Genomic DNA, 18,883 nt, shown 5'->3' with positions numbered 1-18,883 from the left:
CCTTGGCAGTTATACAAAGCTATTAAGATATATCAACTCCAGAAAAAAATACCCACAAAGACTACTCCAGAGCTAAGGGAGTACAATTCAAAATCCTATCTGGAGATTCTCTCCTGAGCTGCTCTGCCCTACCATCATTTATTAGCCAAAGACTCTATTTCCACAATCCAACAATGATCCACTGTCAATCCAGTTCGGTTATGGCAGCAAGCAGTGGCTACTCTAAACAAATCTCTGGCCCATCTATTTGCTCAAGGTGAATCCTAGACAAGCATTTCACATAAACCCAAGTCGCTTCAAAACTGGCCTCAGGTTTTTATCAGTTGGGTAGGTTAAACTGGAAAAAAAAAACAACAATGAGCAGCTAGATACAAGAGATAGGAATTTAGAACTGTGTTGCATTACTGCCTTGATCTTGATAGATCATTGGAATGGATGGCACAGAAACCCCAGTGACATGGCAAGGTATCAGAATACGGTTAGATGTGATAATAAAGTGAAAGAGAAGCTCTCATCCTTCTCCTCCTGCATAGTTGTACTTTTCTAATTAGCAAAAATAACACAACACTTCCCCAGCCTTCATTCTAAAACAGATTCTTTCGCTATGAATGAACTTCCACACAGATCTGAACCAGATAATTTTACAAGGGTATTTATCAACAATTTTAATGTACATTCAACTGGAAGCATTGCTCAAATTCCACAAAATGTAGATCTTTCATTTTCAGCTTCAAATTCTAATATCAAATGTTATTGTTGATCTCACTCTCAACCCCAACTCCATCCTTCATTCTTAATTGTCTGTTGAGGGGTTCACTCACAGCCACATCATTATCCATAGGCCATTTAGCTTAAAGACATACAATGGAAAAGAGCAAATTGGATAAAGAACTTGAACTTTCAACTTAGGATATTTATTGACAGTGAATCTGAGGCAATATTCAATATAATCTAAAGAAAAAACATTTATCCACTATTTTTCCTCCAGAATTCCAATTCAACCAGCAAATATTTCTAAGAATGATTTATTTTGCTGTATTTCACAATAATGCTGGTTATTTAGAGATACAGCATGGTAATTCTACAAGGGCCTGTTAAAAAGCAATCATTGTTTTTCTAAAGGGCAAAAAGTTGGCAGCTTGGCAACTTAAAAGTTTCTGCCTAGAACCTTAGCATGTGATATACAGTATTTTGAGAAATGTTATGTAACTGGCACAATCAAACAAGTTGTACTGTCCCACCTCCCATGGCTGCCAGATGTCTGAGAGTGCACTGCTGCAATTGGCTGGCCGTCACTCTGCTAATCAAAGACACTGCTTCCCCATTCTGTAAATGAAAGGAATCATGGAAAGAGTTTTCAGATATCTTGCTCCAAAATTGCACACAAATTGATGGGAATTTAAGAATTACATAAAGCTGTCTTATATTTTGTATTCACATGAGAACGACATAACAAAAATGTCCTATTAGGGAGTTTTAAAGCCAACCTTTGGCCTGGTGGCTGATGTAGTGGTATCAGCACTGGACTTCGAGGCGAGTAGTGCCGAGTTCCCAGCCTGGGCAGCAGTAGTATCTGTGCGGAAGAAAGGCCTGGCACAAAAACCCGAAGGACAACTTACACTATCCATAGGGTCGCCATGAGTCAACGGTGAAGGCCAGTTTATACCTCTACGTCAAATTGACGCCGTAGGTACAGCATAGCTGTGTACCCTACACCATAGTCTGACATGCACCTCCCCAAAAATGTAACTACGCATTGCGGCAATGTGATTGGTCCGCTTGGTAGCATCGCATTTCTTCCTACACTGCAATAGCTTCCCATTGGGTGACTGAAGGGTAGGGAAGGAACTCTGGCTGTAATAATTTCCATAAAGCTTTACAGACCTCCGAAATTATGGAGGACCCCATGTTTGATGCCAGTTTGTAGCTGGCTGCTACAGCCTGTTGACTTCCACCTGAAGCTAAAACTCGAATGGTGATTGCCAGTCTCTGAGTATACTGTCCATACACTGATGCAAAATAAATGGTTGGAGACGGTGAACAAAATCATCAAATCTACCTGCCAACACCCGAAAATATTTGAAATGCATTTCCTCGTCCATGTCTCTCAATGGCCGGACAAGCACAGAAAATTCACCCTCCTTCAGTTTCAGTCGCCATTGTTTGAAGTTTGAGTTTCTTCGTGTTGAGTATAAATGCTCACAACGGCGTAAGCCACTTGCGTAGGCTACGGTGTAGGCTACTACGCAGAAGTATAAATCAGCCTCGACTCGACGGCACTCAACAAAGCCAGCCGAGTGGTTACAGGAATTATTGCAACGTAGCTCCAGATGTATTGTTATTTAGTAGGAAGATTTTTTGTTTTAAATGACCTAATATGGTTTAGGTTTCCTTTTAAAGAAGTTTCCTTTTAAATATTGTCAGACATTATTATGGAAAGATCAGTTAATGTATTATAATTACTAGAAACAAGAAGTGTTAGATCAAGCTTTTCTGGCTAAGTCTGGATATTAGAAATAGTCAGGAAACAAGATGACTTTGGTAATTAATAAGCAAACAGTGCTTACTTACTGCTGATTCACCGGTTTAGAATGACTGATTCAATAGTGATAGCTTTCTGCTGTGTACAGTTTAAGCCTCCCACTCCCATTAGGGGTGAAATTCCAGTCACTTCTGAAATGGTCAATCAACTACCAGCAAAGCTCAGTGAGGAGACTGCAAATACATCTGAGCTCAAAGTCACAGGAGAGAATGCTGCACTTGATAAAGGAGAAATTTCATTTACAATAACGATGAAAATCCATCTAAAGTAGTTGGGTGATGAGTTACTGGCATTCCCTAGAGGCGAATGTAAACAACAGCCTCAGCATTAAGTTAAAAATTCATTCTGAATAAATTCCCTGAGCTGAAAGGACTGAACAGTGAGAAGGTGAGTCTGGTTGCAGTGCCTTTGATTCTAATTCACAAATCATCTGAGCTTATCAGTTAAAGAAAGGAGGCCTCTACAAATGTTTTAGATAAGAGTGGGGAAGAAAGCACATTTGGCCAAATTGTCAAAGCCAGTTCCCGTCTGAGTATTTAGATCTCCAGCACATGCCATTCGTTTACCCTTGTCCATCTCCTCATGGTGTCAGGCTGTTTAGCAAATCTTGTGCCACACAGGTTTTACTGACGCCTGCCAAGAACTATGCAAATGTCTTCATGCACTCACGATGATGAAACTTCCTTCAACTAATGATTAACATGAAAACACAGAACATAACAGCACAGTACGGGCCCTTCGGCCCATGATGCTGTGCTGAACTTTTAACCTACTCCAAGATTAATCTATCCTTTTCCCCCTACATTACCCTCCATTTTTCTATCTCCCATGTGCCACTAGAATGGACTTTAAAGAACATTACAGCATATTGAGCCATTTTCCCAGGGTGGAATTGCTAATATGGGGAGGGGGGCATAATTTTAAAGAGATTGGAGGAAGGTATAGGGTGGGCATTAGGCAAGATTTTTTAACCCCCAGTCCTCCAGTGTTGGGTGCATGGAACGCTCTGCTAGGGGTGGTGGTAAAGGCTGATACATTAGTGGCATTTAAGAAACTGTTAGATAGGCACAAGGATGTTAGAAAAAAGTAGAGCTTTGTAGGAGGTAGAGTTAGGTTAAAAGGTCAGCAGAACAGTGGGCTGAAGGGCCTGTACTGTACCGTGCTGAAAACTTTAGTGATATGAACACAGAAGAGTACAGCACAGGAGCAGGCCATTCAGCCCACAATGTTGTGCTGAACCAGCTAAAAAGCAAATCCCAAACACCAATCCTTCCTACGTACACAATGTCCATATCCCTCCATCGTCCTTACATCTATATGCCTATCCAAACATCTCTTTAAAGCCTCTAAAGTATTTGACTCTACCACCACATGAAGCAGCACATTCCAGGTATCTATGACTGAGTAACAAAATAAAAATTACCCCTCACATGCCCTTTGACCCTACCCCCTCTCACCTTCAATGCATGCCCTCTGGTATTAGACATTTCAACCCTTGGAAACACTCTGTCCACTATCTATGCCTCTCCTAATCTTGTAAACATCTATCAGGTTGTGATACAGGTTTACAAGATCTCTAGGTCTTAGCTGCATCTTCTGTTGCATTGGGGAGTGAGAATGACAGCATGTAGAGACAATACTTGGCCCCTGAACAGCAAAAACTTGCTACCTCCAGCAGGACTGGGGAGTGGGAGTGGGGGGGGGGGGGCAGCAAGCTCTAGCCAAGAGTTAACCATGAGCATAGGGCAAATTTAAAACCTGTTTAAGCCCAGCTTAAATTTCAATTAACCACTGCCTGGCTAGCTGGACAATTTCCCTTGCTAATAGCGTGACCAAGGGAACACAGTAGCCTATCTTGGAGCCTGAACAATGTTTCAATGCAGAAACAGCCAGAGCATTGTCAAGGAGGGAAAAAAAATACAAACTGGCTTGAACCAGAGGATAAGCGACAGTGCAAATATTTCAAATGACTGATTTACTTCATTTTTGTGGAAGGACATGAAATCCCACTCTTATTCAATGTTAGCGATCCATTCATTACGAAGGCAAATACTTGTTCTAAGTGTGCCAGCTCTTGGCCATTTCTAACAACTATGACTGAGCCATTCCAATTCCGTATGCTTATACTTTTGTCTTGCGTGACAGAAGATTTGTCACACGTTGTGCGTTTCTAGCCCAGGGTCGTATCTTTAGTCACAAATCACAACATTCTGTGCTTTCCATCAACTTCACTTTAAACCTGTAGGATACCATTCACTTCAAGAACACATGAATAACTTATAATAATTTATAAGCTCAGCCATACAAGCCTTGTTTCCCTATCTTGCCATTCAGTGTTGGCTTGTTGTTCCACTCCCATTCAACAGTGGCTAAACTTACTGAGTCGTGCCACTAAGCCGAGCCATGTGGTTTTCCATCCGGTGCACTCTGTTCAGAGGCCTTTTACAAAGAGGATTCTGTTAAAGTGGGCCTGAAGACATGCAAAAGGAAAGCACCAAACACGTACCACACTTGTCAACCACATCCTTCCACATATCTGAAGTAAATTTCCATACTTGTCACCAAATGTTTATTCTGCCAAGCAGCCCATTTACTTATCTATTGCTACAAACTGAATGTGCCAGAAATGGTTATACTTACAAAATAGGCACTCTGCCTATCAAAAATGAGCAAAATGAATTTTCACCACGTATGTCCAGTCCCTACACACTTCTATCGCCACCATCAAGAAGGCCTTAAAGTTATTCAGCTCTTTCTCAACAAAAGATTCAACCAGATCCCCTCCAACACCACACTCCTCCATCTGGCACAACTGGTCCTCAACCTCAACAATCTTTCCTTCAGCTTCTCCCACTTTCTCCAGACTCCAGGGGTAGCCATGGGCACCCGCATGGGCCCCATCTATGCCTGCCTTTTCATTGGCTACATAAAACAGTCACTGTTCCAGCCTTCTCCAATAAAGCTCCCCAACTCTTCCTATGCTACATCAACGACTGCATTGGTGCTGCTTCCTGCACCCATGCTGAGCTCGTCAATTTCATCAACTTTGCCTCCAATTTTCCACACCGCTCTTAAATTCACTCGGTCTATTTCTGACACTTTTCTCCCCTTTCTTGATATCTGTCTCTGTTGCTGGAGACAAACTGTCTACTGACATCTTTTATAATTCTACCGATTCCCACAGCCATCTTGATTATACCTCTTCCCACCTTGTCTCCTAAAGCTAAGACTTTCCTTTCCAGGGTACTAACGATGTCTTCCTTCAAAGAACCGTGTTTCCCTTGCTCCACCATTGATGCTGCCCTCACCCGCCTCTCCTCCATTTCCCGAAATCCGCGCTCACCCACCTTCCCACCGACTTTAACAGAGTTCCTTTAGTCCTTGCCTTCCACCCCATGAGCATCTGCATCCAACACATCATTCTCAGAAACTTATGCCATCTTCAATTGGATGCTACCACCAAACGCACCATTACCTCCCCGACTCTCTGCTTTCTGTGATTCCCTTGTCCATTCATCCCTCCCGTCCCATAGCCCGGAAGTGATAAAAATGCTACACCTGCCCATTCACCTCCTCTCATTCAGGGCCCCAAACAGTCTTTCCAGGCAATGCACCTCTTCGCCTGTGAACTTTTTGAGATCATCTAATATATCCTGCGTTCCCAATGTGGACTTCTCTACATTGGCGAGACCAGACGCAAGTTGGAGGATTGCTTTATCAAGCACCTCCACTCCATCCGTCAAAAGCAGAATTTCCTGGTGGCCCACCATTTTAATTCCTATTCCCATTTTGACATACCTGTCCATGGTCAGCTCTACAGCCACGAGGCCACTCTCTAGGAGGCGGAACAACACCCCATATTCCATCTAGGTAGCCTCTAACCTGAAGGTATGAACATCACTTTCTCCTTCTGGTAATTTTCCCCCCTCCCCCTTCCGTCTTCACTCCAGCCTCTTCTGACTTTCACCTTCCCCGGTGTCTCCCCTCCTTCCCTTTCTTCCATGGTCCACTCTCCTTTCCTATCAGATTCCTTCTTCTCTAGCTCCTTCCCTTTCTCATCTACCTGGCTTCACATATTACCATCTAGCTAGTCCTCCTTCCCCTTCCCCCTTTTTATTCTGCCATTTCCCCCCCTTCTTTCTGGTCCTGAAGAATCTTGGCCCAAAATGTCAACTGTTTATTAACTTCCATAGGCCCGCTGAGTTCCTCCAGCATTGTGTGTGTGTGTGTTGCTCTGGATTTCCAGAATCTTGTGTTTATGAATGACTACTTGATATAGGCAGAACCACACATTTCATGTTTACAGATATACACATACTCAATTAGATTACAAATTCATGGTGGATTGGGATACTAAAGGTTAAATCCAGTGATTTCTTAGATGCACTGAATGCCTAGATTACGTCAGGATGAGGATTTGACATCACTTCAATGTGACTAAATATATTTAAATAGATAATTTAATGCCACACAATTAATTGATCTCTTTGGTCGGCGTGTGAAGATGATTTTCCCCCCGTTTCACATTCAACGCCAGTTCAGAAATCATAATCTTGTGTTCTGTTTTTTAATGTTTTCCAGAGTGCTGTGATATAGAGCCAAAATTATTGCTTCAATCCTAGGAAATTAGATTTCAACATCTGCTGGTCTATTGACCAATGCAACAGCTTTATAGACTACATTGTGCAGAAGTTTATACCAATTATATTGTACTTACTAAATACAAGCATATCCAGTTGTTGACTTTTAACATGCATGCTTAAGCCATTTACTCTGGACTGTGCCTATGAAATATAAACTTAGTTGATTAGTCATTACAGCAACATTTAAAAATGATGATCAAATAAGAATTGTCTTCATGTGCTGGATTTCCAATATATCACTCACTAACGGACAGATAATGAGCACATCTCACTTGATTGATATGATATGTGGTCCTATGATGTTTCTGTCAAGTTATGAAATGAAAAGTTGATTTTTCCAACCTGAACTGGCAGAGCTCCAAGCAGAAATAAGCATTTTTTTTTCCTCCTCTGTTTCAATTTCATTCTGAACTCATTAAATTTGAGTTGATGCTCATGAGAAGGCTCACTAAAAATTCAATAGGAGCCATGGCAGCTTCGTTTGAAGTCCCAAGGTAGCAAAATCCTATCGAGAAAGCAGGCCAGAGTTTTGCAGACTTTATGTGTACAAGGTCATTTGTTCTTCACGGTCATTTCAGGAGGAGGCGCACTGTCTACAGAGCTGTGCAGTTGATGAATGGAGGACTCGGTACACATCTCCCAAAGTGCGCAGTCTCCACAAGATTTTGGTCACATGTAGCAAATTGAGAAAATTTCAATTATATAATGCAGCAAAACATGGCGCAATACAGGAGAACTGCCTGACATGATACTTTTTAGAGAATAATAATCTTAAAATTCCTAATAATTTTCCAATCCTATGACTAAATTATAATTTCAAATAATTAATGCCAATAATCAAATGGAGTATTATCATAATGTATAACGATGCACTGCAAATTAGTTATTTCAGTGCAGTCTTTAACCCGATTTGAAACAATTTAGATGTTACACATGCAAAAGGAGTTTAAGAGGAATCTGCATCAAGCTGAAGTTTTCCAATAGCTGGAACACTAAAATTTACAAGAGGGAGACTTAGAGGTTAATTACCCTGGCAAGCAGTGTCCACAGGCAGCATCTGTCATTGGTGTTCCGAGACGAATATATGTCTTCCTCAAGCTCGCACAGTCCATGTGGGTTTCACAGGACCCGAAACCATAGCTGTCTTTAAAAGTGCCCTGTGCACAGCTTCTGCAGCTCTTTTCAAAACCTTTTCCGTAACCACATCCCTAACAGAAACAGCTTCTATTTTAGTAGAGTAAAATTTTCTCAGATTGTCCCCAAGCAGACACATGCTTTTTATTACTACACGATTAAGATAAAGACAAGATAATGACGATCATAAAGTGCAGAATCAATTAGGATTTCACTGTATTCACTATAATTACCAAAACAATCTCTTAAAATGATAATTTGGTCACAAAGGGCCTGTGCACAACACAGATGATTAATCAATAGTGATAATACAATTGTGAGTAAAAGTAGTTCATAACAAATTATATTAGTCATTCAAGCATTTCAAAATTTCATGAATCCATTTGTTTTCTAACCAAGGACATCTGTCTACTCCAATTACATTTAATCTTATCTATTGTTCCTGTTGATTGATCAGTCAATCGTCAAATTATCAATTATTCGCCATTACAACAATTGGGAAACAATGCTAGGATTTGCTTTAATATGATGTGGTAGTGCACTGAAATAGACCAAGGGTGTAATGTTAGCTCTGGGCAATGTGGTTTAATGAGCATTATTGAACTGGGAACCATTTAGGATCAATCCCAAAATCCTAATTCTCATTTCCATAAGGTCACCTAGCAACCAAGCTGGAATCTACAGAGGGAGAGGAGAAAGAATATATACAGGAATTTCACCAAGCCAGTTCATCTTAATGGTTTATGGGGATGTGTCTACTGCAGGAGTCCTGGCTAAATTCATTGAGGAGGGACTCAAAACTTCCCCTTCCTCACCCATCCCAGGAGGACATTAACAGGAGCATTGCTGCAACTTCCCCTCTCAGGACAGTTAAAATTGCAAACACATCCCACTGATGCAGACAGGACCAGACATATTCGCAAATCCTCATCATTACTCAGCAGAAGCAAGTGGGATGCCAATAATTTAAGTCCAGTTCACCAACACTGACCTGCTTGGCTTGGGCTCACTAAGTAATTAAAAGCCTTCATCTTGTCGATAATCATTTCACAAAATAACTGGGCCCCTCTCAGGGTGCAGGCAGTGTCTTGTGGGAAAACCCAGAGCACTAGTTAAGTCTCAAAATTTGTCAGTGACTGAGATGAGGGAAAGGAACACCACCTTTCTACACTTGCTGACAAAGTGGAATTTGTGGGATTGAGAGTTGTAGAGGCTTCAAGATGAGTCCAGTGAAGGCAAGGATATGACAAGCGCAGCATAAAGTGGATAAGTGTGAAGTTATCCAATTTAGTGGGGGGAAAAGGAAACTAAATGGCAAAACGTTGGGTAATATTGACATACAAAGGGATCTAGGTGACTTTAATGTCACTCACTTAAAGCAAACACACTGGTACAGCAAACAGTTAAGGCTGCAATTGGTATGTAGGCCTTCAATGCAAGAGGTTTTGCGTACAGGAACAAAAATTCTTACAATTATATGGGATACTGATACGTTTTATTTGAAGGTTTGATTATCAGATGGTTCTTGGATGGAGGGCAAGGAGAAATTAAGCAATCTAAATCCGTGTATACCAGAGGTTAGAAGAATGAATAGATCTAAATGAGTGTAGTAACACTGACAAGCTGGTGCAGGGAATACAATTCCAGTGGCATACACTGACTTGTTGCATCACGGTCTGGAATGGAAATACCGATGCCCTTGAACGAAAAAGCCCAAATGTAGTGGATACAGTCCAGTCCATCACGGGTAAAGCCCTCCCCACCCTTGTGGGCATTTATATGGAGCACTGTCCAGGAAAGCAGCATCCATCATCAGGGACCCCCCGCATCCAGGCCATGCTCTCTTGTCACTGCTGCCATCACGAAGGAGGTATGGGAGCCTCAGGACCCACACCACCAGGTTCAGGAACAGTTCTTACCCCTCAACCATCAGGCTCTTGAATACAAGGGGATGACTTAACTCGTCCATCACTGAACTGCTCCCACAACCTATGGGCTCATCTCATGTTGTTGATGTTTATTGTTTATTCCTTTCAGTTTGTTGGCTTTTGCACATTGGCTGTTTGTTCTTCATATTGGGTGGGGTCTTTCACTGATTATATTGTGATTCTTGTAATTACTGCGAATGCCCACAAGAAGATGAATCACAGGTTTGTATGTGGTGACGTATATGTATGTTGATAATAAATTTACTTTGAACTTTGGCAGGGAGGAGCTCCTGAGAACTAGGATCTCCATCTCAGTTCACAGCAGAGGACATTTGGAAAGCATCATTTAGCTGATTTTCTGATGCTGTGGGCCTGTGAAGGTGCTGCAAGTAAAATTTTTCATGGCGTCTATGCCTATGACAATAAACACAAAAGCTGAGGTTCTTTCATTCAGGAGGTAGTGAACCCATAGAGTAATAAAGGCACTGGTTTTACTTGAGGAGATCGGTAGATTTCCAAGCAGGGAAGTATTCAAGAAGGCAAGTGGATCAGAGTGGGAGTTTGATACAAAGATACAGGATCATGTATGATTGAACTGAACGGCAGAGCCACTCAAAAGCTGTGTGTCCTTCACCTTCCCCTTAATGTTTCCGCACTTGGAAACTTAATTGCATGCACTTGGTTTAGGTGAAGCAAATCCTGGTGAGAGCACACTTGGAATATCGTGCTCATTTCTGGTTACCTCATTACTGGAAGGATGTAGAAGCTTCAAAAGTGGGTGCAGACTGGATTAGGGAGCATACCTTATGAGGATAGGTTGAGCAAACGAGGGTTTTTTCTGTATGGAGCGGACAGATGACTTGATAAAAGTATACAAGATAAGAGGCATAGATCTAGTGGATAGCTGGAGACCATTTCCCCCAGGGTGGAAATGGCTAACACCAGAGGGCAAAGGGTATGAAGGGCCTGTGCCGTGCTGCAGTGGTCTATGTTCTAAAATACTGGGAAAAAAATTAAAAAAACAAAAAGGCATACATAACTAAATTAAGTTTATATGAGAAAGAGCAGGATTATTACCTTGTCAGGCTCTTGTCCTGGAGGACAGGGAAAGCAGGGGACACAGTGACCTCGGCTGTCCTCAAATTCCAGCTCGCCACACTGCATCATCATAATACTTTGCCATGTCAGCAGCTGTGAGAAAACAGACACATTATGTTGGTGACACTTAATCATTCACCCCTCACTGGGGCCTAATGAACTGTTCAGTGACGCAGCTTATAATGCAACTGAATTATAGTGTCACCTTCTACATATAGCAGAGTAACCATTCTATTAATCTTTGTGCGCTGAAATCCCTGTTCTCTCTCTCTCTCTCTCTCTCTCTCTCTGGTGTTTCTCAAATATACAGGCTGGGGGACAGATTCAGGTTTCTTCACCGTCAGGAATCTGATTACTCTGGGCATCCTGTGGATGTCAAAATGATGGCAGTATCTTCTGTGCATTCAATGGAAATGTCCTCAGTGGCTCACCTACTTGTTAATGCAAATATACAAACAGCCAATCAGATGGCAGCAACTCACTGCACGTAAGCATACAGACATGGTCAAGAGGTTCAGTTGTTGTTCAGACCAAACTATCAGAGTGGGGAAAGAAATGTGACCCAAGTGACTGACTGTGGAATAATTGGTGGTGCCACACAGGGCGATTTGACTATCTCAAACCGCTGATCTCCTGGGATTTTCCCCACACAACAGCCTCCATAGAGTTTACAGAGAATGGTGAGCAAGACATCCAGTGAGTGAGAATTCTGTGGGCAAAATCACCTTGAAACAAGAGAGGTCAGAGGAGAATGGCCAGACCGGTTCTAGCTGAGAGGAAGGTGACAGAAGAGCATCTCTGAATGCACGGCACATCAAACTTTGAAGTGGATGGACTTCTGCAGCAGAAGACCACACCAGGTTCTGCTTCTGCACCTAATAAAGTGGCCACTAAGTGTAAGTACTGGAGGGGATCAATTAGCTTTCAATTCCATATTACTTGATAATAAACAAAGACAATTAGCCCATAGTGTAGAGCCAACAGCCACCGATGGTAACTGGAGTTCAACATTATTTGGATGCATCCACACTTGGCCTTGAACCCTGGGGCTCATTAGGCCAGGTCAGCACGCAGCTGAGCATCAACAACCTGCTCGGTCTGGAATCACCCATCAACCAGATCTGGGCAAAGAGTCTCAATGGAGGAACAGAGGGCCAGGCAGCATTTGTGAGGAAAAGAAAATGTGGGCATTTCGGGGTCAAAACCCTCCATCAGGGCTGAGTGAGGAGAGGCAAGGGAGAAGAGGAGTGCCAAGAAAGGACTCCGAAGTGATTGGCAGACTGAGGAGGGGTGTAAGATGACAGACACGTGGTGCCAGATAGGGGAGCTGGATGTCTGTGCCAGGTGAATGACAGATGGAGGCCTTAATAGAGGGGATATGGAGAGGATGTTTCCAATGGTGGGGGAGTCTCAGACCAGAGGGCACAGCCTCCGAATAGAGTGATGTCACCTTAGAATGGAGATGGGGGCAAATTATTTAGCCAGAGAGTGGAGAACCTGTGGAAATCATTGCCACAGACGGCTGTGAAGGCCATCATTGGATATATTGCAAGCCGATTCTTGATTACTTGGGTGAGAAGGCAGGAGAATGGGGTTGAGAAGGATAATACATCAGCCATGACTGAATGGCAGAGCAGACTTGATTGGCCAAATGGCCCAGTCGTGCTGCAATATCTTATGGTCTAGGGGGATGTGAAGATGGGAGATAGCCGCTGGAGGGAGAAAGGCAGGAACACAGTACCACCAGGCTGGACTCTAGATAAGCACAGGAGGTGAGAATGGGAACCATGAATGCCAGATGGAAGATGGGAGGGGCAGGGGAAAAATCTTTTGTACTGGATACATGGAGCCAAGAGGGGCAAGGGGACAAAAAATGGAGGGACTGGAGGATCAGAAGGAGTGTGAGGGAGGGGAAAAGGGCCAACCTAAACTTCCAGCATCCACAGGCTCCCATGTCTCCATGTGAATGATCCAGAAGGGTTTTTAGGTGACAGTCCAATAGTTCAGCAGATAGAATTACTGACTTTGGTTTTCATTTGTCCAGATAGGATTCCTAGTCCAGTAACATTATTGCTACTGTGCCCACTGAATTCTTTTCTTTCCATAGATTACCACACATTTTACAGTCTACTAAATAAATTTCTGTACATTAAACTGCACAACCATTGCACTGATGTGTAAGCTACTATACTGTGCAAATATATTGGGCACATATATATAGCTAGGGTGCCCAACACTTTTCACAGTACTGTGTATAATATCTTTTCAGTTACCAAATAACACTTAATACTACTGAGCTATTACAAGGCTGAGTACTCCTATTTCTGTTTCCCAACCACCTTGCTATTTTATCCAAAAGTCTTAGACCCAAGACTTTTGTACAGCACTGTACATGGTACAAATTAATTACAAGAGCACTAAGAATATGCTGACTTCTACAATAAACCAGAGAACATCACATGAATACATTAATGAGTTGATGCCAGATTTAAGCTAACAGAAATAGGAACTTTAATAGGCTGCATTAATATCTGCTATGGTTGCGGGGGTGGGGGGAGAAAAGAGGGGAGTGCTACAGCACGGGACCAAAAGAAGCTATAGAAAGTTGTAAAGTAAGTCTGCTCCATCTTGGATACTAGCCTCCATAGGCATCTTCAAGGATGGTGTCTCAGAAAGGCAGTGCCCATTATTAAGAAACCCCCATCACCCAGAGCGTTGCCCTCTTCTCATTGCTACCATCAGGAAGGAGGTACAGAAGCCTGAAGGCACACACACAGCAATTCAGCAACAGCTTCTTCCCCTCTGCCATCCAATTCGTGAAAGGACATTGAACCCATGAGCCCTACCTCACTTTTTAAAAAAATATTTCTGTTTTGCACTATTTTTAAATCTAACTATTTAATGAACATATATACTTAATGCAATTGATTTACTTTTTTTTTCTTTGTCTATTATCACACATTGCATTGAACTGCTGCTGCTAAGTTAACAAATTTCACGACACATGCCGGTGATAATAAACCCGATTCTGATCTTTGGCGCAGCTCATCCATGCCAACCAAGATCTCCTTCAGAGTTGGTCCCATTTTCCAGTGTTTGGCCCACATCCATCTAAAACACGGCTTCCCAACCTGGGATCTATAGACCTTTGGTTAATGGTAGAGGTTCATGGGATAAAAAAGTTTGGGATCCCCTGCTCAAAAACTTTCCTAAGTATAAAGCTGCCCAAATGTCTTTTAAATGTTGCAATTGTACATTCAATTCAATTTTAATATAAATTTGGTTTAGAAGAGTGCTGCTTAGTTTTTCCATGGCTGTTAACAGTTATTGTTACATATGGCTCTTCTAGGGAGGAGGGAGGAGGGAGGAGGGAGGAGGGAGGAGGGAGGAGGGAGGAGGGAGGAGGGAGGAGGGAGGAGGGAGGAGGGAGGAGGGAGGAGGGAGGAGGGGGAGATGGCAGCACGAGGGCAACACGCGCGGCCTCTCCAGTGAATAATGTCTGTTATCTGTCAAGTAGGGGACCGTGCACAGTTCTGATTTGATGGAGACGGACGTGAGAGTACGGAGGAACATCTGGAAAACGTCTGAAATGCCCGCTTCGCTGCTGCTGCTACTGTGTGGTAACCGGAATCTCCGGAGCAGAAGGCAACGAAATCCTTGGCTTTGCATGTTTCAGTGGCCGGGGCGAGGTCGAAGGCGCTCGGCAGAGGATGGCGCTCGGGAGGCTGTATCGGAGGGGCTGGTCAGAGGCTCAAAGTTTTCAGACGGATGGACTTCGTGTCGGCTGTTTCCAAGGCGTTGGCAAGTTGACGGTGCCTGGAGGTTTATGGCAGGGAGTTTCTCCATTTTGCCGCCGCTATCGGGGGCTCGAGAGTCGATCAACTCGGGGACTTTGAGACTATTTTTACCGTGCCCATGGTTTGTTCTTCACCAAATTATGGTATTGCTTTGCACTGCTGTAACTATATGTTATAATTATGTGGTTCTGTCAGTGTTAGTCTTTGGTTTGTCCTGTTTTCCGTGATGTCACTCCAGAGAAACATTGTATCATTTCTTAATGCATGTATGCATTTCTAAATGACAATAAAAGAGGACTGAGTGTTCTCATAATCTAATTACAACTGGTACTGTGAGGAGAAGAAAATTAACTATTTGAATGATTAAAGTTGCTTCAGTTGTTCTCCCCATAATTTAACACTACCTCAAATTATTTTCTTGGTGGCTTCAGAATTGATAAATTTTGAAAGTGTAGCTTTTTTCAACCCATACTATAATTCACAACATACTGCTGACTTCAGGATTATACATGAAGCCAGTGTCCTATCACTTTTTCCTTTCACAGTTTCTCCTCCACTTCAATAAAAGCCAAAGATGGCCCCAGTGGAGTCTCTCTCCCACATCAACTGTATTCGTCAAGCTTCCTAATTACCACAAAAAGTTAAGATCAGTACTTCAGGCCGTGTTTCTGCCTCAGCATCTTTTGACATCAACCCTTTGCTCATGCAAACTTATAATTGTTACTGAAAGACATCTCATTAAAATTCCTGTGATAGCATGGACTGACAAAGATACATTAAAAATTCAGAACCAGGCTTATTATTACCCACATATGCTGTGAAATCTTTTGTTTTGTGGCAGCAGTACAGTGCAATACAATTACAATATTTTATATTTCTTATTGTAACAATAATTAAAACATAAATTCGTACAAGAAGAAAGTAATGCTTATAAGCTCGTGGACAGACTGTTCAGAAATCTGACGGCAGAGGGGGAAGAAATTGTTCCTAAAACGTTGAGTATGTGTACCTTCTTCCTGATGATAGTAATGAGAAGAAGGCATGTCCTGGGTGGTGGGGGTCGTTTAGGTGCTGCCTTTTTGAGATAGTGCCTATTAAAGATGACCTTGATGATGCCAGCCCTCAAACACATATTGAAACCTCATCACATCAGGCGAGCTATATCAACGGTGCAGTTCACCTACTCCTTCAAAGTTCTGGCTGAGAGTCAGAGTTAACACTGCATTGTACTGAAGACAGACTTCCACTGCATTGGGATCAGACAGCGTAACATTGATGGTCCCAGACCAGCTGCATTCGATGAGGCCACCTAAGATACATTGATCATATTTGCCTTCCTTTCATTGGTGGCAATTTCATATCCTGGTGCCTCCTCATTGTTCCTGAGAAATACCTGATGCACATTCGTGGGCATCAGCTCTTCAAGGATTCCATATCCAGCAAGACTGTCCTGGGATGAGATGTGATGAAATTACAGGGACATAATACCCAAAATCTGGGCTTGATCCTTACAATTTTCAGAGAGGCAGGAGTGTTGGAGCACACCCGTAAAATCAATCTGATTATCATATTTCCCATGGGAGGGTCCAATTTGATGACGTGAATATAGATTTCTCCATCTTCTGGTAATCTCACACCCCCCCCCCCCGGCGCTACCCTTCTCGCTTCCCCCCACCCCCCCATCCTCACTCTGGTTATCCACTCACCCCTTGGCCCTCGACTCTGGATCCCCTTCTCTCTTCCATGGTCGACTGTCCCCCTCCCATTAAGCTCCCTATTCACCTGCCAGCTTGTACTCCCTCCCCTCCCCACCCACCTTATTTTGGCTCTTACCCCCTTCCTTCTGAACCCTAATGAAGTGTCTCGACCTGAAACATTACCTGTTTCTTCCCATCCGTAGATGCTGTCCGAGTTCGCCCAGTATTCTGTGTGCGAGCATCCTTTAACTCAAGAAAAGAACTATTGGGCAGGTCCCATTGAGACCTAGCCTTCACATCATCCAATTTTTAGTTAACTGCACCAGTCTGGAGACCAACCACTACACAGTTGTAGTGAAATTACACCTTTACAATTCCATTCCCATCAACTATCGTCATTTCAGCAACGTAGCAGCAGTCCTGAGCACTACTGAAAGTCTTAATGCACTTTTGCAGCTCTGCTCAGCAATCAAAGTGATCTTCTTTCTGCTTCCAAGTGCTGCCTTCAAGATCAACAACAAACCTACCAGAGCGGAGGCTACCCCATGCCCATGGCAGCTGTCCAGTTCATGGAAGATCTTTGTCAAAGATTTACAAACAGAAATACTTTGAGGATTCCTGATGATTTCAACAACTATTAGATTTACATCGCACGTTCAGCAGAGCAAAGTGCCCTAATGCTCTTGAAGTGCTAAATCAAAATTAGACTGTCACGGAAGGAGACTTTAAAGCCAGTGGGTCGGAACCTTGACCCAGGTGCATGAAGGGAAGGGAAACCTGATGTTTGGGCAGCTCCTGCTTTTCTTGACCCACATTTCATTCACTACCTTGCCAAAGTTGTCTTGTTTTACTTCATTTGCCAAGAATCTGGAAGGACAGGAAAAAAAACCAGCAGTTCTTTACAAAAGTGAGAGAGATTAGCTCTACTGGTCACATGTACATCGAGTCAATGAAATGAGAAAGTACATCGAGGACCCCAACACAGTCCAAGGATGTGCTGGGCATAGCCCACAAGTGCATGGCCATAATTTATTAATCCCAAACCATACATCTTTGGAATGTGGGATGAAGCCAGAGCACCTGGAATTCAGAGCAGTCATGGGGAGGACATACTATTTCTTTATGTACGGCAACAGGAAATTAACCTCCAATCAGTGATAGAATTGCACTAACTGCCACTCTACCACACTGTGGTTAGACAGGAAGCTTCCAGCCTGAGTTGGTACCCTAAAAAAAAAAAAGCCAACCTATCTTCTGGGAACAGACCAACAGCATACCCCGGCCCTGCCTCAGAGGAACTCGAAAGTTGGCAAATTGAAATTTGTTTACGATACTGTCAGTCTTCTCAGAATTAAGCTCATGCCAATAGCTAAATCCAATAAAAAAATAGTAGCCAGCATCAATAATGCCGATCATTAAATGAGATCATATGGACCTAGCTGGCTCATTAAAAAATCTATGGCTGAAGGAAACCCACCAACTTCAGTCTGTTTTTTCATTAAATGCAAGTTACATGGTGAGCAGTAGGGGATGAGTGCAGTAGAACAGAGGGATTTGGGAATACAGGTCCATAATTCCTTGAAAGCAGCATCACAGGTAGATAGGGTCGTATAAAGAGAGCTTTTGGCACATTGGCCTTCATAAACTAAAGTACTGACTGCAGGAGTTGGGATGTTATGTTGAAGCTGTACAAGATGTTTGTGAGGCCTAATTGGGTGTACTGTGTATAGGTCTGGTCACCTAGCTACAGGAAAGATATCAATACATTCAAACAGTGTGGAGAAAACTTACAAGGATGTTGCAAGGACTCGAGTTCTGGGGAAAGGTAGAGAAGGGCAGGGCTTCATTTCCTGAAGCTTAGGAGAAGGAATGCACATTTGACAGTGGTATACAAGATTATGAGTATAGAAAAGGAAAATGCAAGCAGGCTTTCTCCCCAGAGGTTGGTGAGACTAGAACTCGAGGTTAAGGGTGAAAAGTAAAGTACACAAGGGGAGCATGAGGGGCAATTCCTTCACTCAGGGTGGCGAGAGTGTGTAACGAG

General features: G+C 42.8%; 1 protein-coding gene across 1 annotated transcript in view; it reads right to left on the bottom strand.

The window, feature by feature from the left end:
• relt (RELT TNF receptor) overlaps positions 1–18,883 on the bottom strand; it is a 72,347-nt gene that overhangs the window by 39,578 nt on the left and 13,886 nt on the right. The window contains exons 3-4 of the mRNA XM_063052920.1: positions 11,325–11,438; positions 8,215–8,393 (exon numbers count right to left, since the gene is read on the bottom strand). Coding sequence (XP_062908990.1) covers positions 8,215–8,393; positions 11,325–11,438 — 293 coding nt within the window. The remainder of the gene's footprint in view (positions 1–8,214; positions 8,394–11,324; positions 11,439–18,883) is intronic.

This window comes from Mobula hypostoma, chromosome 7 (assembly GCF_963921235.1).
Source record: "Mobula hypostoma chromosome 7, sMobHyp1.1, whole genome shotgun sequence".
Classification (NCBI taxonomy): domain Eukaryota; kingdom Metazoa; phylum Chordata; class Chondrichthyes; order Myliobatiformes; family Myliobatidae; genus Mobula; species Mobula hypostoma.
Note: the sequence above shows the minus strand (reverse complement) of the source record. Positions and strands in the feature narration are given on the sequence as shown.